The sequence below is a fragment of the Macrosteles quadrilineatus genome, unplaced genomic scaffold (assembly GCF_028750875.1).
Source record: "Macrosteles quadrilineatus isolate MER2022 unplaced genomic scaffold, UCM_ALF_1.0 Scaffold_2__2_contigs__length_208266976, whole genome shotgun sequence".
Taxonomy (NCBI): domain Eukaryota; kingdom Metazoa; phylum Arthropoda; class Insecta; order Hemiptera; family Cicadellidae; genus Macrosteles; species Macrosteles quadrilineatus.
Genome location: NW_026542595.1, coordinates 118636867 through 118659520, shown reverse-complemented (window position 1 = coordinate 118659520; position 22654 = coordinate 118636867). Strand labels below are relative to the sequence as shown.

At 36.5% G+C, this 22654-nt stretch overlaps 1 protein-coding gene across 2 annotated transcripts in view; it reads left to right on the top strand.

The window, feature by feature from the left end:
* LOC128987398 (AF4/FMR2 family member lilli-like) overlaps window positions 1-22654 on the top strand; it is a 221841-nt gene that overhangs the window by 188748 nt on the left and 10439 nt on the right. For both annotated transcript variants that reach the window (XM_054408227.1, XM_054408228.1), the window contains exons 8-12: window positions 9850-9928; window positions 18346-18397; window positions 19135-19274; window positions 20494-20758; window positions 21045-22522. In XM_054408227.1, coding sequence (XP_054264202.1) covers window positions 9850-9928; window positions 18346-18397; window positions 19135-19274; window positions 20494-20758; window positions 21045-22522 — 2014 coding nt within the window. The remainder of the gene's footprint in view (window positions 1-9849; window positions 9929-18345; window positions 18398-19134; window positions 19275-20493; window positions 20759-21044; window positions 22523-22654) is intronic.

Genomic DNA, 22654 nt, shown 5'->3' with positions numbered 1-22654 from the left:
TCGGTTTTAGAAGACCTTAAACCTCTTCGATTTAATGAAACTCGACCTCAAACCTTTTTTTTATTATAGAAAATTCTACCTCAAACATTTTTGATCATAGGGAAACTTTACCCCAAACCAAACTTAATTGGTACATGTTGGACAATTCTACTTCAATCAATGTCGGTTTTAGGAATTACTGCCTGAAAAATTTTTGATTAAAGGAAATTCGACAACCTAATCGATTTTGTTAAACTGTACCCCATATTGCTATTAGATAATTCTATATCAATCGGTTTTAGGAAATCCTAACTCAAACCTTTTCACTTTAAGGAAATTATAGCTCAAACATAGATTTAAAAAGAATATGCTGAAACCTTATCAATTTAAGCTAAACCTCATAAAACTCTAGCTTAAACCTCATAGATTTAAGAAAATTCTAGCACTAACCATAGAATTTCGGAACAATTAACAATCGAATGTCGGACCATGGTAACAATTATTGAAGGACCTGAGAAGCTATTCAACACAGTTCGGCTTAGCGTTCCAATTTCGTTTTATCGTTACTCTCGTTTCAGCTACCTTATTTAACTCGAGTCAAATTTATTTTCATTTTTTATTTGTCACTTTCAATTTGAGGGACTTGTCGGAGTCGAGTGTTTTTTATTCTCTTTGAAGTTGGTGTCGTCGAAATTATTGGAACTAAAAATTAAAAAAGATCTTTCAGTCCAGTAGGTGTCACTCGATGTTGGTGAGATGAGATGCAACATTTACTTCCTATGTCTATAAGTTCATCAACAGTGCTTTATTTCTTTGATTTTTGTTTTATTGATCCCGATATTGGTTTTATTTGAATCTACTAAACATTGCTGTCGGATTTATTTAGTTACCTACTTCTCGTAAATTTCGATAAATATATTACTTGTACTATTTTTTCTATTTTTGTTAACATCCATTTGCAGAGCCATAGTATATATCTGCTTGTCTCTAAAAAAATATATTCAAAACGTCTGCTCACCAAATAGTGTCCAAATGAAAGCAATAAACAATCAGCAATAAAGCATAATTTATTTTAATCAATGACATTGAAAAGTACGTCCTCCTTTGGAATTAGCATCTTCATATAATCGGCTTAATACATTTTTTATATAGTTTTCAGTCCGGTGTACTGTACAGTATTTAGAAAGCGTTTATTAAACCCACTTAAAAACTCTATAATCTGCACACTATTTGCCAATTCATGGTATTAAAAGCAAATAGTGGAGCAAAATGGAAAATTGAATAAAAATAAGATAACTTCAGTGAATCATCAGCGCTCTCAGAATTGATTTGTAATCTATACACATCAAATTGGGCTCTATTTTTTACAAAACTATATGGACTCTACTTGGTCTCTTCAAAATCAGTGGCATCATGACAGATCATATTAGAAATATGTTTAATTCTCTATTCTGTTATTTTATCTATGCTTCCGAACAGACCACTCCGTTGGCGCGGGTTTCGCTCGCGTCAAAAAGACGTGACGTGGCGCAAGTTTTATCTACACGTTAAACATTTATTTCCTAAAATATATATTTCATCGACATCCACCAACGGTGAGAGAATTGGAGCGTCGCAGTTGGTAGCCCTGCTTCCGGCAGTTCCGAACACTTCCGCTGTCGACAGGTGACTCCAGCAGCTGCTCATTACAGATGTGCTTAGGGATTTATCCCGGAATCGGGATTTTGGGGATGGCTGAGGGATAAAATGTGTTGGAGAATGGTTTACACTTGTGGAATATTTCGCTATTTTCATCAACAGCCGCGTATATTAGTTGAAAACGTAGTCCTTGGGAGATAATTGGGGTATTTTTCACCAAGACGTGGGATATTTTGCGAAAACATCTGCATAGGTGATCGGTCTCTTCCATTTGTTACCAGGAGTTAAATATGATTCGTTTAGCGTATGCAAATAACGTGTTAATAAGCCTCTTGTACTTTCCCATCCTGTTTCCGTTGGGTTTTTGCTACCTTTTAGTGCAACTAGGTTAATTCGCAGATGATGTACAACTATTATTCTGATAGTCTAGCCTGTTAATTATACGCTTGGCATAATAGCAGCCGAATTATTAATTTCATAATTGGCAAGATCAAAAACAGCCATATAATTTGCATTATTAAAGAGAAGCTACTAGCTTGATCAATTGACCTCCATCCCTTATTAATTTATCAACTGTATAAGCTACAGGTAGTTTTAAAATGTTTTTGCCCACCATTACCACTACATATGTGTTATTTTCGTTATTTTACAAACGATTTATTACGATTAAAAGATATAAAGATTTACTTGTCAACTACTGGTTGTCCTTTAAGTGTTGTAAAATTCACTTTAAACCTTTAGAATTACATTTGTTTTTGTTTTTTTGTAATTATTTGTATAGCATTATATATTTTTAAAATGTCATAACATAAGAACGACCTTCTTCAGTGTTCTTCTCATACGACATGTAAACAATACAAACTTAATTAGTAACAATCTCCTAAAACAGTTTATGGTGAGGCTTATAAAATCATATAGAAATTAAATACATTACCTCACGAACAAAAAAATACCCACAGGTTATTAACCCCCTTTTTATCGGACGCAAAGTGAAAAACAAAAAGTATCAAAAGTGTAAAAGGGAGTCAAAAACACGTTTTGACCCTTATCACAATCATAACACAACCCTTCATCTTCTAGCGGTGTGAGCAAGTGTGTATACCATCGGGTATAAAATTTGAGTGGTAGTTAAAACCCAGTAACCCGGAATATCGGTTAGAGTGGAGTTGATCTCGCAGTGTACGTGAGGGGGGGGGGGGGGTTTGGCCCCGTCCCAAATGTGGGGTTGTCCTCCCTTTAACGCATTGATTGTGTGTACGCCTTTGCGTAGAAAACGTCCCGTACTCCCGTAGGCCTTAAACGTTTCCGGCAACGAGTACAACTGTCGGAGTAATCGGCTTGGACCGATTAAATATATCGTGAAATCATCCGATGATTTGTGTGATTAATTTCATTCGGCGTATCGATAAATCTGGTCGCCAATCGGTTAATCGTGATTGCGATAAGATATGATGTACAAAAGGCGTTAAAACGATTAATCGATTAGTTGCCGTCAATTGTAGTTGGCTTGTACCGATTCATTGTGTAAACCATCCGATGATTTGCCTGATTAATTGAACAAATCCAATCGTATCAAATTAATCTTCAAGTAAACACTCGGTCAATCGTCATTACGATAACGTTAATGTTGGTGCGATAACGAATTCGACTGGTACAATTGGTATCGAATTAAATTAAATACGTTAGGACGAAAGTCTACTTGCAGTTCCGTGTCTCCTCTTTGGCAATTCTAACAACACTAAAGTCCCGGTGAAACTGAGTTAAGGTTAAGGTTATATTCTAATTCATCGCGAATGGAAATCTATTTATTTTATTATTTTTTTTTTACTATAACTGCAATTTTCCACAATAATCACAATAATTCCTTGATTACAATTTGTACTAGTGTTTCCAATATAAAGTAAAAACAATGTACAGTACCGCCATACATCCTAAAACTAAAGGTAGAAATGTGTAAATATAAACCTATTACCAAATCGGCAAAATAAAATACTGTGTAATAAGGTTTGAATATAAAGTTGTATTTTATTGGTAATCCTGATCAAATTAATTTTGGTATCAACTCCCGTTCTTTCAAGTGTAACCTTGTCAATTATTTTGAAATTGACCCTTTCAACGCTTACCTGCTGAGCGAATCAAATCAAAACTGTCAAAGCAAGATAACTCGTAAGATAACTGTGGCTCGTTTCTCGTTCTTCCCTTTAAACGGAGATTTTTAAACGTGATCTGATCTTGGATGTATTCAAGTGAAAATACATTTTCGTTTATGTGTCTTTTTGTATCTTGAACCGTCAAAAGCTTGTTAAAAATGTTTTCTAATAATTATTTTTATTGGTGCTTTATGTTACATTATTAAGTATTTATTTTACATTTTAAGTACCGGTAGTTTTTTTTATAGAGTTTATGTTAATTTATATAAAAGCGTAGTTATATTTATGAGTTGGTGAGAGTTACAGGCTGAATGAAAAAGGGCTTTAATCTGATAGCTTTTCGAGGATTAACAACTTTTCTTATAGACAGGTTTTTTTGTCGATTTCAATAGGAGTCGGAATACTGTTTAGGTGGGATCAGGTAATTTTAGGGGTGATTAGAGTTTTTCGAGTGGCGATCATGTGATTTTGATATATGGTCGATTTTTAAGGGGGGTCAGATGATTTTTAGTTGTGATCAGTTGGTTTTAGAGGCAATCAGGTGATTTTGAGGGTGGAATCGATCAGTTGATTTTGAGGAGAGATCAAGAGATTTTTGAGGGGTGATCAGTTAACTTTGAGGATGGGATCAGGTGATTTTCAGGGGAGATCAGGTGATTTTTCGGTGTCATTAGGTGATTTTGCACAATTTGCTTGTTGATAACAAATCTAAACATTTATTTGTCAATATTTTCTTTTTTTATATTTTTTTACACAACATTATCAAGAGTTTTCAATTTTGTTTCGAAAAAATGTTGTAAGCTATTTTAATTGAAAATCATATTTTAACTCAGTTGTTGTCAATAACTCATAAAAACATACTCAAATATGCTTATGTTTTGTTATACCCTCACTTAAAAATAATGCCACTATAATTTTAAATTAAGTACAATCGGTGAGTATTGCTAAGCCACCTTTTAACTCAACTAACTTAACTTAAACTTTGTCTTAACTTCAAACCAACTTCATGACTGTCACTAGTTTTAACCCCCCCCCCTCACTACTATAAACCAACCGACATACATATTGCTTTCTCTCCCCCCCCCCTTTCACCCCCCTTTTACGGTGTCAGCTGTGACAGAACATGTATACGACTTTGGACAGAGCTCGTCTGAATCGACATTGTTTTGTTTTATACATTTGTATGAAATGTGTTTGCTTGTGTTTACAATATGTAAATTTGTTTGGTTTTCTACAGTTTTTAAATTTTTGCAAAAGTTGTCAAAGATTCGTCCATAGGATTTAGTAAACAATAGTTTGAATGATTTTAAGTGTTAAACTTATTAAATGCTCAAGTATCTAGATTATTTTCCAATGAAACTGATCAGTTCTAAAATGTGTCGTGTACAAAATTAATTCAAGTAGACATTAAATTACAATGTTAAAGTTTAAGCTGGGTTTAGAATAAAGATGACCATTTGAAGAAGATCATCCCCCCAAGGGATGTATTGTTGTAAAATAAAGTGATCTTTCTTTTACAATAATTTAATACTGTAATTTCAAAATGTAGGGTCCAGCAGGAAACCCCCATATCTAAAGATCAAATAAAATATTGCAACCATTCATCAAATATTCAAACGTTAATTATTGATGAGTAAATAATTAGCTCTTCGGAATCAAATTTTAAAAAAAACAACCGATGATTCCATAAAACTAAATTAGTAGGAAGCGGAATTAAAAAGTGTGGAAACAGAAAGTCTCGTTTTAATCTGAAGCGTCCAGACGAACGGTCGATCGAGGTTTATGCTTAATGGAATTGTTGAGAGCCAAGAACTCAGTCAGCCGTGAAGTTGGTGCGACTTTGGTCAACGATTTTCTATACGACTTAACGATTTGTATTTTCATTTAGTAAAATCAAGTTAATGCAGATAATCTCTTGTAAAGGATACTAGTTTTTACATTCCATTTTATACGTATTTTCATAGATTAGTACAGTATCATACTTTTTTCAAATCAACTCCTTTAGGAAAATAAATGAATGTTATGATAATAAATTAAATGTCCTCCATTCGAGCAGATTTTTTAACCCTAATGATGAAATGAACTACTTTAGTACCGCAACGCATGCATCGAAAACGGCCGTTTTTGCTGCAGTGTGAGAAAAAGTAGTTTTCGAAACGACCTCTTCTCTGTGAGTAATATTCCAGTATCGATTCAGCGCTGTGGTAGAATTTAAACTCCTACTCCGTCGATTATCTATCTCCAATATACCAATCACGCCTACACGGAAGCGCAACCAACACACAGAATGTTGCGCATGACTGGTAAAACAGACCATTGCACATGCGCATGAGTCACACTTAACGAAACACCCTGCGGCAACAGGTATCCGCCCCCGCGCGGGTGTAATTATTTAGATAGAGGTGATGTTAGTTTATATAGAAACTTAGTGATCTTTGTGAGGTGGTGAGAGTTACAGAGTGAATGAAAAGGGGTTTTCATTTTATAGCTTTTCGATGTTTAACAACTTTCGTAAACGCGTTGTTTTCTGTCAATTTTAAATAGTAGTTGGTTTACTGTTTAGGGAAGATCAGGTAATTTTAGGGGTGGTCAGAGTATTTCGAGTGGTCATCATGTGATTGTGATATATGGTCGGTGATTTTTAAGTGTGATAAGAGTTGATTCTTAGGGGTGATTAGTTGTTTTTGAGGGGGTTATCAGGTGATTTTGAGGGGGGATTAGTTGATTTTGAGGGGGGATCAGATGATATTTAGGTGTGATCAGTTGATTTTCAGGGGTGATTAGTTGTTTTTGAGGGGGTTATCAGGTGATTTTGAGGGGGGATCAGTTGATTTTGAGGGGGGATCAGTTGATTTTTAGGGGGGAATCAGGTGATTTTGAGGAGAGATCAGGTAATTTTTTTAGAATTTATCAGTTGATTTTGAGGGTGGGATCAGGTGATTTTGAGGGGAGATGAAATCTGCTCAACAATACTTCTGCTATCCCTTAACTAGTTTGTGTACATACATGTAGTGAAAACTAACTTAGTGAAGAATATATTAAGTCTGAAAAGTGATATGATGTATACCCACATCAATTATGCATACTTTAAATCGTAAAGCACATTTGGGTGACAAGAAATAAACACCGTTACGTGAATTTATCTATCTTGTATTTATTCGTTTTTCGAATGTCTACCAGACGACTAATCACTTAGTGCTGGAGACAGTTTTGCAATCAACTTGACGACGCAATCCACGTGTGAGCACCACGAGTAATCGTCGTAAACTCGCTGTAAACCACTGCACTAACTCGCCCGGTCTTATCATGTGGTTGTTAACACTAGTAACCGCATCGGCCCGTGATAGTGGGACTTGTTTATAGTTTGTTGACGGTTCTGTTGGAACTCTAAATAGCTATGTGGTGAAATAATATGACAATAACTAAATTAATCAACGATTTAAAAAATATTAATTAAAATGTTATTTGTTCATTTAGAGTCTTAAATCGAGGCGTAACTATGTTAGACATTCAATCATTGACTTTGCATCCTGGAGGAGACTTTTATTGTTTTGTTGTGAGAGTAGACTTCACATCTGCGTCATTTTCAAGACCTATTATTGATCAACCAATTCAAAATAAGTTATTGAATTGTTTCGTAGTTCTCCTTTCCAAGAACAAACCACACCGTCAAGTAGACATTACTTTAACACGGTGAAGTTGTTGTCAGTTTTAGGATAAAAACTTTTTTAATTGAGCCAAATGTAGAGTATTTTTCTGGATTCTACACTATCCTTTCTTATAAACCAGTCTTGAACAATTACAAACTGAACAAGTAACCTATTGTGAATTATGTAGCGTCTTATCTACAGTCATAGTATGTACAGAAACATAAGTACTAAACCAGTGTTTTGGTAAACACAAAGAGAAAAGTGAAGTACAATAGTAGCAATTTCTATGAGATTTATTCAATGTTAATTTCTTTATGTACAAACTGGCTTCAACTGTTTCACATTTGTACATGAAAATTCATCAATATCTATAATTAATATAACAACCTGTCAAAATAGTTCAAACATATAGAAAAAAAACATTGACAAACAACTCCGAGAGAATGCGTTACACTGACAGAAAACCATCAAGAGACGACAAAACTGATGATTTCTATCAGTTTACGTCTTACAGACTGACGACTTGTACTTGTACAATCGTTTTGTCGATAAAGTTGTTTATATTCGTATCAGGTCCTCGAACTTCCCATATCCTGCTCGTGTCGACGCGATAAAGGATACGTTGGTCACGCGGCGCACGACACGCTCACGCACACGCGCACGCGACGTACAACAATGTCTGTGACGTCGTAAGTGTACTGACACACCTGTCTGTGACGTCATCAAAGTACATGCACATACGCGAATGTGGTGACCTACAAGTACTCATAGTCATAAGTATGACATAAATGTACTCACACACACGCACGTCGTAAATAAACCCACGCTTTCAACCGTGACGTCACATTAGAACTTACACAAACTAGTGTGTGACGTCATAATCAATCGTGCAATTACTTTCGTACATAAGACGATACGCATACATTCTCATTCATACATGACGTTGTACGCGTGCGGACACATTCTGAATCATATTTTACGTTTTAAAAGGAAAGACTCATTTCGTATGTTACGTCATAAGATGACGGATTCATTTATGATGACGTCATTGTCGTACTGGCGCTGTTGTTGGTCACGTCATACATATCCATCATTGGTATCCCTTAATCCCCAATTTTAATTAAATAAATTTAAAAGTTTCAGACCGATTTTTCTTCAGGACTTTCTCTTTTCAGGACTTTTTTTCAAGATTTCTCTCCCTAACATCAATGTAAAATAACATTGATTGTCACATTACCATAGGACACAGCTTCAGTCAATGAAGAGTTAGAATAGCTTCACATACAAGGCGCTGTGTCGCGCTCTATGACGCCGTACACGCGTGTTTTGCCGCGCTTTATGACGCCTTGCACGCGTGTTTTGCCGCGTTGCCGCGTGCGTGTCAGACACGCGTTTCACCACGTCATCAACGGAGGGTGAATGCGTGTTTACGACTGACGCTGTTAAATCTTTATGAGCCATAAAGTAATTGCGGTCGGTTTATCGTATTTGGTGTAAAATATATGGTTAATTTACACGCGTGAAATGGGGAAAATTGCGATGTGTATTGTAACAGGTTTTTGATATTTGAATGTTTGATCAAAGCTATACAGATAATCCACGTTTCTGTTTCGTCATAAGGATTTCTCTTAAAAATATTCTGATGTCTTTGGAAAGTACTGTAGAATGTTTCATGGCCCGATCAGCTGATCATCATTACCCATGATGCTTTGCTGCACAGAGCAACGCGGTTGCATCATAGAAGTTCCTCCCATCGTGAACTGAATTATGGTAATATATTTAGATGAATCGTGATGTACTGGACTCGCAAGGTTTATCAATCTTTGTATGCAGTAAAGATTACATAGAAGTCCGTGAACTTACATATCCTTGTGCCTTGGAGTTGTGTAATTTAATGAGATGATGTTGGAATACATACGGTCGTGGTGATGGAAAATGGGCGAAGCTGTTTTATTTCACGATGATTAAAAAAATAGACCCTTCCTTTACTAGGTTCTAAATACTCACTAAAATAGAAATTCACTTGTGATGAAGAGTAGAAAAGACACTACGTCGACTCGTGTATGTATATTTTTCGTCATTAACTAAGCAAACTATTTCACGAGAACCATAATTGTTATAGTAAATTAAATACACTCAAATTATTTTACTTGAGTTAGTAATAAACCCATGGTAGGTGAAATTCAAAGCATTTCCTATACTACGACAAAAACAACGCATGTTGCAGAAAAATCTAAATTTCAAAACAATTCACGTATTTTTCGTTCAAGAAATTGGTAGAATCCACTCAAAAACATACAAAAAAAAATTGTCACTGTATTTTTAATATGTGTCGTACCAGGTTACTAATTTTCGTTCAGTGATTGACGAGTCGTTCTGTACACTTTATTTGTTTGTGTTTACAAATTTCTTAATGTTGTGTTTTGTTTCAGAGCGGAGCAGTAGTCTTCTCAACGCTGGAAATGGCCTACAACTACCGTCCGGCAAAACCCACCCCCACTACCCTCCCCTGTAAGTACAGTATAGTGTGTAATATTCACGCTTCAACTTTTAACTATCTAATTCAATCTTCAAACAGAGCCTAATCTACTAACCTAACCCTACAAACTAACTCATCCCCTCAAACTGACAATGGAAATGTGCTCAAACTAATAAACTATAAACTATTGTTTCAATATCATTATATCTGTTAATTATTGAAAAAAACAATAATTTTCGTACGAACAACAATTTTTTACTACAGTAATGTAATGTCCTAAATAACAATCAAATATATCGGGCATAAATAAGTAGAGGGTAGATTAAATTATAGAATTAGTTACAAAATATTAGTCATCACAAGAAAGTGCAAACAATAATTATATACAAACTTGTAACGCAAAAGAGTTAACATATTAATAGTTAAAAATTAAGTTTTATGTCAAGTTAAACGTACGTTTTCACTTTTCCACTTTCTTGTATTTTGTATAATTTGATTACTTGTTTGCTACATTTTGAACAATTAAGGACAGTTAACATGGTACCAACATGGGAAGTAAAGTAAAACCTAATAGCACACTAAGAGAGACATGGAGTTTAAACTCTTAGATGAGATTCACTAGAGGTGGCAGTGAAGTAGTTTATTACTCCATGTTGGATTTCTTCCTTGCACAGACCTCTGGGAAATAATAAGATTGTCTTGAACATTTTTGCGATTCTACGTTTTTCATCCTTAAGAAAAATGTGATTGATTCAAGTGTTGTTTGTTTTATTATGCATTATGGAGTTAAGCAAAGTTTCTTATGGAGTATTTTTGTAGGTATTTATGTACAATATTGCTATCATTGAATCTTAAAAAAATATTTAAAATTTTTGAATTGGAATCTTGTATTAATTCAATCAGTGATGGATACATAAAAGAAATTTTCTAAATACATTTTTAATATTGTATTTCCTCCCTTAAAGATGTTTATGGGGGAGACATTTCCGAAACAGTTAGGTTTGGCAATTAATTTGGTCGAGATAAAATATTTACATAAAAAACTGTAATTCTCTTTTAAATGTTCATGAGGGCTAAATCTAAACGTATGGGTTAGGTTTGGCGATTAACTTGGTTGAGATGAAACAATTAATTATGTTGTAGCTGAAAAAGTCGTTAACAACTTAATTGTTTGCTTCTCGTATCCAAGGAAGCTGTGTAATAGATAAATCTTCGAGGTGTATCTTGATTCCAAAATAGGCTGGGACTGGCGATGACCTGTAAATCACGGAGTGACCTTTTATAACCCACGTGGCGTCCCCTCCTCCCCTCGCTGCGGCAGTCTGCCTCAAAACGTCGAACAATACAGTCGGTTCCCATCACTGTAGACACAACTTGTTTAGGCTAGTAAATATAAACTTACACATACACTATACACGTTTTAGGGGTAAATAATGTAAAATCAAATAGATGTATTCGGGCATTGTTTCTTAAGCAGCACATCCCATCTCCTCCTCATCTCTCTGTGACAGAAACGTCAAACAATACAGTCGGTTCCCATCACTGTAGACACAACTTGTTTAGGCTAGTAAATATAAACTTACACATACACTATACACGTTTTAGGGGTAAATAATGTAAAATCAAATAGATGTATTCGGGCATTGTTTCTTATAAGCAGCACATCCCATCTCCTCCTCATCTCTCTGTGACAGAAACGTCAAACAATACAGTCGGTTCCCATCACTGTAGACACAACTTGTTTAGGCTAGTAAATATAAACTTACACATACACTATACACGTTTTAGGGGTAAATAATGTAAAATCAAATAGATGTATTCGGGTATTGTTTGTTAAGCAGCACATCCCATCTCCTCCTCATCTCTCTGTGACAGAAACGTCAAACAATACAGTCGGTTCCCATCACTGTAGACACAACTTGTTTAGGCTAGTAAATATAAACTTACACATACACTATACACGTTTTAGGGGTAAATAATGTAAAATCAAATAGATGTATTCGGGTATTGTTTGTTAAGCAGCACATCCCATCTCCTCCTCATCTCTCTGTGACAGAAACATCAAACAATACAGTCGGTTCCCATCACTGTAGACACAACTTGTTTAGGTTAGGAAACATGAACATACACCGTTATGATATAGGGGTAGAAATACATAACAAAATTACTTTAATGGTTGTTAAGCAGCACCTCCCATATCCTCCTCGCCTCTCTGTGACGGAAACATCAAACAATACAGTCGGTTCCCATCACTGTAGACACAACTTGTTTAGGTTAGGAAACATGAACATACACCGATATGATATAGGGGTAGAAATACATAAGAATTACTGTAATGGTTGTTAAGCAGCATCTCCTATATCCTCGTCACCTCTCTGTGACAGAAACATTGAACAATACAGTCGGTTCCCACCACTGTAGACACTACATGTTTAGGTTAGGATACATGAACATACACCGATATGATATAGGGGTAGAAATACGTAACAAAATTACTTTAATGGTTGTTAAGCAGCATCTCCTATATCCTCTTAACCTCGCTGTGACAGAAATATTGAACAATACAGTCGGTTCCCATCATTGTAGTCACTAGGCTACATGTTTAGATTAGGAAACATAAACAAACACCAATACGATCTGGGTTTAACTAAAATTAATCGACTTTGTAAGCTAGAAGGTAGGCCTCCACGGTCAGAGCAAACTGTTGAATATTGTTATACGAAAGATGATTCGATGATTGTATCGATAAACTTGCCAAAATACTACCTACGAAATGGATACTTGCAGCAAATCCATCCGAAACATCGGCCTGTACTGTCGCGATTTCATCATCGTGGCTATCTACCGAAGACTAAATAACCTAATTAATTATTGTTTTGTGTTCAAATAGTGCACAACCCTTCATAAAACACCTCTACGACAAAATATTGAACAATAAAATCTCTTCTCGCCATTATTACTACAATTTTAAGTAGCAACACTTTCTTATCTATGAGATTGATACCTAATCCCTCCGCACATATCGAGGTAGTGACGTCAGTGCAGTGCGTTGGCCCGCGGGACGTCGTAATCTGTAGCGCTGGACTTTAGAAAGGCAAATCATTCATTCGACCGCGGCCAGTGAAAGGTTCCGCCCGTCTGATTTTGACCTACATCTTGGAATACCGCGAGGTTGTAGCTTTGATAACGTAAATCACGCTTCGTCGTTTGTTAAATTAATTCTGGAAGGTTCACTCGTTGAAAAAATATAGTAAATTATGGGTTAAAAAGGGGTTGTTTTAGAGATAATAGGTTGTTATGGAGAAGTTACAGATTCAGATATTTTTCATTGGAGATAACACAGCTGATCATGAGGAGAGGGAAAGATATCAGTGCATTGTAGAAAACGTCGCAAGGTGGATACATCGAGAAGTATCAGCTGATTGTTGGTAGATAACAGCTGATTATGCGAGGGAGAGTCAGCTGACAACATGGCGGTGATGTGATGACGCTGCTAGACTGCTGATGAGTTTGCTCCAAGAATGTGACGTGTATTTCTGTCACGATTTTCTCAATTACACTGAGAAATTCTGTTACGGTTAAACTCTTGGAATATTCTGTCGGCCCGAACACTCTTTGCTAGAAGATGCATTTTTTTACGTAAAACTACGATGTCTCAATGAGTCCTAAAATTCTAAACAAATTGTCGAATTATCCATGCACTGTTTGTTGTTGAAACAGACCTGTCCATTGAGAGAGTTTTGAAAGCGTGTTGAGCTCTCAACCCCAAAACCGGTGTTGAAGGACGTTAGCGACGGTTTAAGCTTTTGTCCCTGACCTTCCCAGGAAGTTTTTGACAATACTCGGAACCCCCTGCCCTTAGACATTGACTACGGAGTACAGTCATTGACTATGGAGTACAGTCGGTGCCTTAGACCAGTTCTACGTCACGTACTCGTTGTGATGGTTCTTGTAAAGAAATCTAAGTATTTATCTCATAAATTAAAAATATCGCGTTTTACGTTGAACGAGAACGCAATTTATAAGAATTATATTCAAGAAGAAATCCCCTTTTTATTCCACACATTCAAGGGCGAACTCCCAGTTTATTCCGCATATAGAGAAATTTCATTTGATACCTTAAAAGTCCATCAACGCTAAAATACTACCTGTATTACGAAAACCCCCTGACCCCTTGGTTGCTCTCTTGTAACAATAGAAATACAATCCTCAGATCTTTATATCTCCGGGGTTTACATTGAAATCTCCAGATAGTTAAGACCACAACTTGAACTAAACTTGCACAATTAATTTTGCTATAGCTTACGTAGAGTGTATTTTAGGTTATACGATTCGTCCAGACCCCAAGTGACAAGAAGTCCACTACAGTTGTAGGCGGCAGCCGGCGGGTCAAAGCGAAAGGACAATTTACATAAATGGAATATTTTGACAACAATTACGTCTGGAAACTCACGTTTTGGGTTTACTGCCTGCTCTTCCCACTTACACTGTCAGAGATCACCGCCTTCTGTACAAACAATGGCACTAACTGATGTAGACCTACCGTGGCCTTTCTTGTGCTTTAATATTTGGTCGTAAAAAGGCTAGAAAATAATCATTAGCTTTGTATTGTTTTGTTCAGTTACAATAGTTAAATCATCTCCATCAAATCAGCTGACCACATTGTTGCATTGTTGGATTATTTGTTTTTTTTCCTTTAGGATACTTTACAGTATTTTAATAGCATCACCTCATAAATGATAAATCTCCAAAGGAGTTGGCTATATTTGATATATTCTATCGTTTAGTTGCCATTTTAGATGTGTTTCCAGTATGAATACAGCAATAATGGCTTCCAAGCCTACTAAAGGAACTTCCTCAATTATATCACGTTATTGGTCAATTAATTAACTCAGACGTGTGCTACAAAGCGCACAACGACGCCTCTACACTTGTCTATTTGTTACTTAGTGGCTCGTGTGGCTTTTGTTTGAGCGTTGATTTCACATACACACTCCCTTAAAACGTCATAGGTCAGCTGAAAGTCAATGTAATGTATGTTTTCCGGTAATGCCTAAAAAACGTTCATCTTCCCTAGTTGAATTCTTCAACTAAAAATTATTTTAAAGATTGCGTAATAACAAAAATTAAGGAAACTCAGTGAAGTGGTACGTATTCTTCAGAGGATCCCATAAAGATGAAAGTTCTGTATACAGATTTTAAAATACAGTAAACCGATCGAGTTTCAACTAGAAAAATTAACTTTGCCAAGTACTTAGAATCTTTTAGAACAAGTTCTATGTTACGCCCCCTTGATGTCCCTCCCAAAACATTTCAGGGGAAAAGTTTACATTACAGTGAAAAGATGAAAAACCCGTTCTGAAATCGATCTCTGATCGAAATAGAAGCCATAAAATCGGAAATCTGAAAAAGTGACGGAAAGTTTTCTTATTTATATTCCGGAGTTAAACCGTCAAGTAATTTAGCAGGCGAGGGTGCTGCTAACAATATCAGCGAGTCATTAACAGCGGCTGTTTGATTTATTGCTCCCCCCCCCCGGACATTCCACCCGACGTACACCCTCCCCGGTGTCGCGACTATGCAAGACTTGGAATATTGCGGGTGTGTGTTGTCTAGTAGAGTGAGAGATTGGAAAACGTATTATTAATTGTGGTATTAGGCCTATTAACTCGAGTGGCCCAAATGAAGTAGTAGCTCACCTAAGGCTAAGACGTCAATATTTTCAATGAATCAAATCAAAATTTTCCATACTTGCATGGAAAAGGAGTCGGAACCTGGACGATTCATTCAGCTGTCGGAACAAGTTCAATACATCGAGTTTCTGGGAGGGAAGACATAAACAAAATAAACGTGTCCAATGCATCGCTTTGTGTTGAAAGCAGTTTTCATTGTGCGGCTTCCAAGGTGGGTCTTAGGTCCGTGATTTTTTACCCCATAAAGAGGGGCGTGTAATCGTATTGACAACCGATCTCCGGGGGTTGTGGGAAGGGTGGGTTTTTTTCTGAGGTCTGCTGACCCTAATTAAATGAAGTTTTGACACTTGGCTGCTTAGTTCTTACCACAATCGTTGTTTGGTCTTGTATTGCCGTTATGAGAAAAGTTGAGTTTGTCTGGTTTTCAAACGAATTTTGTTTCTGTAGAAAGATTTTTTTTGCTGGTGTAGACAGTTAAGTTGGGAAACTGAACAACTTATTCTTGGATAGAGTGTAATGAAGTGTCGGGGAAGATTATGATTTTATTTCACGAAGTTAGACAATTACACGTTTTATTCTGATGAAAAACTGTATAATTGTATTCCAAATATGTCGACAAAACAAGTTTTATGGGGAAATCATTCTGTTAAATGTAAAAGAGTATCGAGAAATATACTTTGATAAATTTAACACAAACTTGTTTAAAATATAAATTAACATTTAATTATTTATATTTGTTACAGTACTTTATTATCTGTTATTTATCCTACTTGTGTTTATTTTTAGTTTATAATTGCCTATTTTTGGAATATAGTTTTATTTCACAATAAAATGTTTACAGTCCGTTGGATTCGGGACAGTAATATGTACAAAATACAAACTTATTAATTTTTGTTTACTAAACGTGTTGATATACGTTTTGATGTCGATACACATAACATCATTAAATTAAACGTGTACCTATGAAATTCATGATTCGAGCAATAGTAACAGAAACGATTGGAAGAAATGGAGAGAAAACTACAAATTTCACACAGATTGTCGGGTTAAAGCTGATGATAATTCCAGTTTGTTTATAGCAGGAGAAACATTGAGGGTAGAAGATAAGTGTGTCATGACCTACATGTTGGTCCGACCTAAACTGCACATGATCTCTGTGTTACAAACATTTGTTTGATCCATGTTTTATCATATTTCAAAGCGTATTTTCCACGCCGAGTACAATTATAGCTGTATGTGTTTGTGACAGGGAAAGATTTGTGCATTTATTAATTTTGTGTGTATTGCCACCTAACCGCATTAATAGTTTTTGTAATTACAATCAAATAAATAGTCCAAAAGTAGTTATGTTGGCATCTCAAGAACTACATTTCAGTACATAATGGTAACTACACTACAATGATAAGGTTGAAAATATATGATGTAAACTACGAAATTGTGTAACTTCATCAAAGCACCAAAACCGCAGGAAAATTGAAAGCGTAAACACCTTTACACCTAAATGTAAAATTAACTGGTTATTCGAGGTCATCCACACAACCACAACACAACACGGAAAAGAAAAGACAACTGGAATGGTGGCAACTGGTTGCTATAATAGCTTGTAGTAGGTCCCATTATATACTGTCTTAGGCTACAACCTCAACCAAGTCTACAAGTGTAACAAAATCAGGGTTTAAACATTTTCTTTACAAAACCCGTTCTAAAGTACTAGGTTATACAGCTTTTGAAATAAACTAGAAAAAAAATTAATCTTTTTATACTGGATTGAATAAAAAAGTTAGTTGATAAATATGCTCTCTCTATGAAAATGTATGAATAGTCAAACTTTACAAAAGGATGTTTTGAGAATAAAAGACCAAATATGTAGAAACTGGTTTTGCGAACTTGACAAAGGTCATTTAACCTTGTAATGTAGTAATTGTTTTCTAAATATTAACAGTCGTGTCTAAATCTATATAAAAATCAGTGTTAAAAAATAAGTTACTACTGTAAATGCAATATTCACAAATAATTAGTACAAATTTCTCTCTGGAAAACATTGGGCAGTGTATCTCAACACAATCTAATTAACAGGAAACAATGGTTGAATTAATTATTCATATAATTGATACAGTGATGACAACAGTAGATGTAGTTACAGGCTTATCTGTTGGAGAGGGGGATTAATTATACGGTTTCAGAAGCAGTGAGGGTAACAGACTAACCCACCCCTACTATTGACCATTTTACCTTGTCTCATTACATGATTCAAAAATAAACATTCGCAAGAGTGTGCATATGTTCAATATTCAATGTCAGGAAAGTAGTCAAGAGTTTAGCGTGGAACTTATCTGGATTGGGTTGTCATACTATGGTCACCGGGTTTACTACAAATGTCCTGTAGCTCAGTAAATAGACCTGGATTTTATAAATTAGCAAAATTCTGGAACCGATTACCTTTTAAGCCAATAAAGGTATCACCAATTGGCTAGTATGGAATTTTTTGAAAAGGAACGAGTTCAGCTAGTTTCAATGAGAAAATTAGAATCTCTTGGCTAATAGATACACAGTAAAACAACACAAAACATTTAACACTGACATTTCAGCTCGGTAGACTTTTAGACTTTTAGGCTTCTAGATTTCTAGCACAAATGCCACTCCTGAACAAAAGAACAAAAATATGACTTTGAATGTATTAATAATGTTCTTGTTCACCAGTCTTTGTGTGCAATTATTGTTGAATAACTATCATTAAATTATTTTCTTTGTTTCAGAAACCTACAAAGTGATCTTCGCTTGTCCGATGACAGCGATGATGATGACAATGTAAGTATTTTCAATGTCAAATGACAAACATTACATTAGGGTACCTTCTCAAACCGTGAACAAATGTCCTGTTTTTTCTTGTTTTTTTTTTATCAATAATCTTCAAATTAAAGGTTTCTAAGGGTTTTAAAAATAATATTTATACCACTTCAAAGTTTTTCCTTTCACATATTTTAATTGCTGTTTTTTTCCTCTATGATTTTTTAATATTGTTTAAAATCTCCTTGGTTTCCCTCTACAATTGGACAGTCTGTAACAGACCAGGTTCTAGTTTATACATCGTTGCAACTCAACCAAGTTCACTAACTAGCAACTGAATCTAACTCTTAACCTAGTTTGGTGGTTTATAGTAAACTTTTCAAGAGCTTCATTCTTGTATAAGGTTCAATATTGATCGGCTATCTTTTCCGGAATGAATAGACGATTTATTAAATTACTTCTAGTCGTTATCTGAATTAATGTAATCACTAAATACTACGTTTTTATAAAGTAAAAGATTAAAAACATTTCCAATACGCTTGGCAAAAATTCAAAGGCTATTTTACAATTCCAATATTATATATTACTAAAAAACACTTTTTAAAGTACCTATAATGGTTGAAGGGTTATTTTTTATTTTTAGCTATATTGTTATATTCAGTTAAATTTAAGATACAATAATGCAGGACTCAATTTTTTAGTTAACACTGTATCACTGTATGTTAAGAGATTTCCTGACAACTGATGTTATTTTGCAGCAACAACAACTCAAGCCTCCGCCTGTCAGCGCCAGGGACAAGTTGCCCATCGCGGTGGTGCCTCCCGTCTGTCACGCACCCATCCATGCCCCGCTCGCCCCCGCCACGCCTGAGACCAGCCCCATCATTGACAAGCCCATGTGAGTGGTTCTAACCTAACCTAGCCAGTCTGTTGAATACATTTTGACATTTGTACTTAGGCTTTAGGCCTTAGATAAAATAAAACATTAAACACTTTATGAGTGAAAATAAAGATTACAATTCTGTATGAAATTAATTATAATCACGAAAAACTCTGCAATAACATGTTTTAATAATCATCACAACAGACATAATTTGAATAGTCAACAAAAAATATGGTTAGTAGAAAGAATTTAGATTGTAAAACGTTGTTTCAGCTGTCTTTTTCATTCATTCTCTAGAAGAGTTTGAAAAATCTTTTAAAAGGCAATTATTTATCATGAAATCTTAAGCTATTACAGTAATCTTTTATATACCCAACAATTAGGGTTTTCTCTGTAACATCCCTTTTTCACCTGTTCTACTTAATCTACCGATTTTCACGATTGAGGTGTAATTTTAAAGCTTATGATCCTGATTATCGTATCAACTCTTTATCGCATGGATCCACAATCAGCAAATTTAATCTATTGTAAATTTGTCGTTTTATTCACCTTACTGTCTTAAAACCAGTATGTTTGTTGAAAGGATAAGGGTAACTTATTGCATTATTGTTTTTTTTTCTAAAAAAAAACTTTTGCACCGAATTAAAATATTTGCAATTTGGGCACGCTCGTATTTGTTAATTCAGTTCCATTCTCCAACTGTAATTCATTGTAGAAACCAATAGTGTTGCAGGTAGGACATGATCTAGTAAGTACAATGTAGCTTTGCTGAGACCGAGCTTTATATTGATTGGCAAAGTCCTGACTGTTTCCTCTGCTTCCTCTATCTCAATCTCTACCAATTTTCTCTTGTCCTATAATTATTGTTGTTTATTTTAATAATTTGATTTGTTTGTGTAATGAGAAACTAGAAATTAACTTTTTATGTTGCACAACCTCTATATTTATTTTTTAATCTAACAATCTGCTTATATTCCTCATAATGTAATTTGATACAAAATGTAATTATCTAAATAAATATTGTTTCTTTACTTTTCTCTTTTTCTTATTGTATTTTTGATTTTTTTTATTCCCTTCCCTTAGTTCTTCTTTTTCCCTAAAGTTTTTTTACCATATCTTTTTATTTATTAACTTTTTCCTTTTTAATCTTATTTTTGTTTATCTTTTTCTCTTGTTATTTTTTCTGTTTGTTTCTTTGTTCATTGCTTTTTATTTAATTTCTACTCTGTTACAGCTTGTCACCAGCTATAAGTGAGCTGCTGTCTCCACCACCGCAGCTGCCAGAGCCCATGTCTCCAGTGGCTCAGTCCAGCTCCAGTGAGGAAGGAGATTCTGGTAGTGACTCAAGTGAGAGTGACTCTAGCAGTGAGGTTCCCCCAGTCATGCCCCCCACGTCGGCCCCCCTGCCCCCCGTAGAGGAGCCCCCGCCACGCTGGAACCTGGAGCGGTTCCTTACTCCGCTGCAGCCGGCGCCAAGCAACGACAACAAGTCTGGCCAAGTAAGTGAACTAATGTAATAATTTTTGTGTATGCACAGTTGTGTGGTAATAAAAGGTTTGCTTTTATTAGTGCCTAAAATTAACTTGTGGGAAATGAATGCAAGGTATAATTTGTTTGAGCCCAAAAGATCCTCTAATTTGTGTCTTTCCAAAGGAAACTGTTTAGTACTGCCTTAAGTTCTCAGAAAACTAAGCATGTTAAGTCAGATTACTTGATTGATACATAAGTGTGGTAAAAGATGTCTAAAACTGTAAAAATGTTATATGTTTTTACATTTTGTTTCAGGAGGGTTCGAGCAAACAGAAGAATGAAGACGACTCAGAGCTGGATGTGGAAGTGTTAGCCAAACCTCAACCGCTGTTGTCCAGTTTGAGTGACTCGGAAGACAACAACAAGCGAGTCAAGCCGGAACATCCGCGACGACGAGGCCGGCCGAGCAAGCGAGCACAGCGGCCACCCAAGAGCAAGAGCGTTGTTCATAGTGACAGTGACGATGACGCCAGGCCTCCACCACCTCCTATACGAGGGCCTCGGACGCCGCCACGGCGCAACTACACACCCTCGGACAGTGACTCACCTCCTCCGCCACGGCCGCGCGGTCGACCTCCACGCACACCTCCCAGCCCTACCCGCCCTACCAAGCCAAAGCGGGAGAACAAGTCTCCAACGAAGGTGAAGGCTGAGCCCAAACCAGCGGAGAAGACTCCTAAGAAGCGAGGCAGACGAAAGCAAGTGCCAAAGCCCACTCCAGCGTATTCGGAGTCTGAAGAGGAAATAGTGGAGAAGAAAAAGGCTGTGAAGAGAGCCCCGAGTTCTAGCGAAAGTGATAATGAAGCTTGGGGAATCTCGTCTCCTGTCAAGAAGAGGCCGATGAAAGAGAGCTCGGTGGAAAGAAAAAAGAGAGACTCTTCGAGAGACGAGAAGAAACCAAAACGAATCAGCAAGCCGACAGTCACTTCTGACAGTTCTGACGATGAAGTCCCCAGCAAGTCCGTGTCTTGTTCTCCTCAAAAGCCGATGTCCAGGGTTCCTCCAGCACCGCCTGCAGGTAAACGGGCACCCAGAAGCATGACTCCTGAAAGTGAACCGGAAATCAAAAAAGAGGAAAGTCCTCCCAAGTTGGACTTTGAAGGCAACATAGTGGCTGACAAGAAGAAAAACGATACCCTCAGGAAATTGTTTTCTATCGGCATCAAAAGGGACGAAACCGGTGGGAAAGGAGGCAAAGGCGGAAAAGGAGGAAAGGGGGGTAAAGGTGGCGGGAAGTGCGGTGCTAAAGGTGGGAAGGGGGGTAAGGGAGGGAAGGGAACTCCCGGGGTTATCGTAGTGGAGTGTAACGCTAACAGTGATAGGACGTCAGTGTCACCTCTCAGGGACAGATCCCCCTCCCCTCTTCCTCCCCCTCCTCCTCCTCCGACTGAGAGGATTCCCTCCCTCCCTCCTCCGAGTCCTCCTCACAAACCAGAGCCTTTCCCTGCGTCTCTCATGTGCAGGATAGACCTCAGCCGGTTGAGTCACATACCTAACAAAAGACGTTCCGAGGAAGTGAGGACTAGAACTGAAATTCCTGACACTAGGCAAGAAGAGAAGAAAAGCAAAAAGTCGGAAAAACATAAAAGTAGAGAAAAGAAGAAGAGTAAAAGTGAGTTGCCTCCGGTTCCGGAAGTGCCTCCAGTTGTACCAGCCGCTCCTGTTGAGCTGCGCAAGTGGCCTCAGAGTCCTCCCCACACCAACCTGGAGACAGAGGCAACCCCTCTGCCTAGGTGAGAAATACAATCTTGTGTGTAAATAGTAATAGTCTTAAGTATTAGTCAACATAATAGTAGTCTTAGCTGTTACTTTTACATTTTAAATCTTATAATCATTTGAACTGTCCTCTGTGAATGAATACTTTT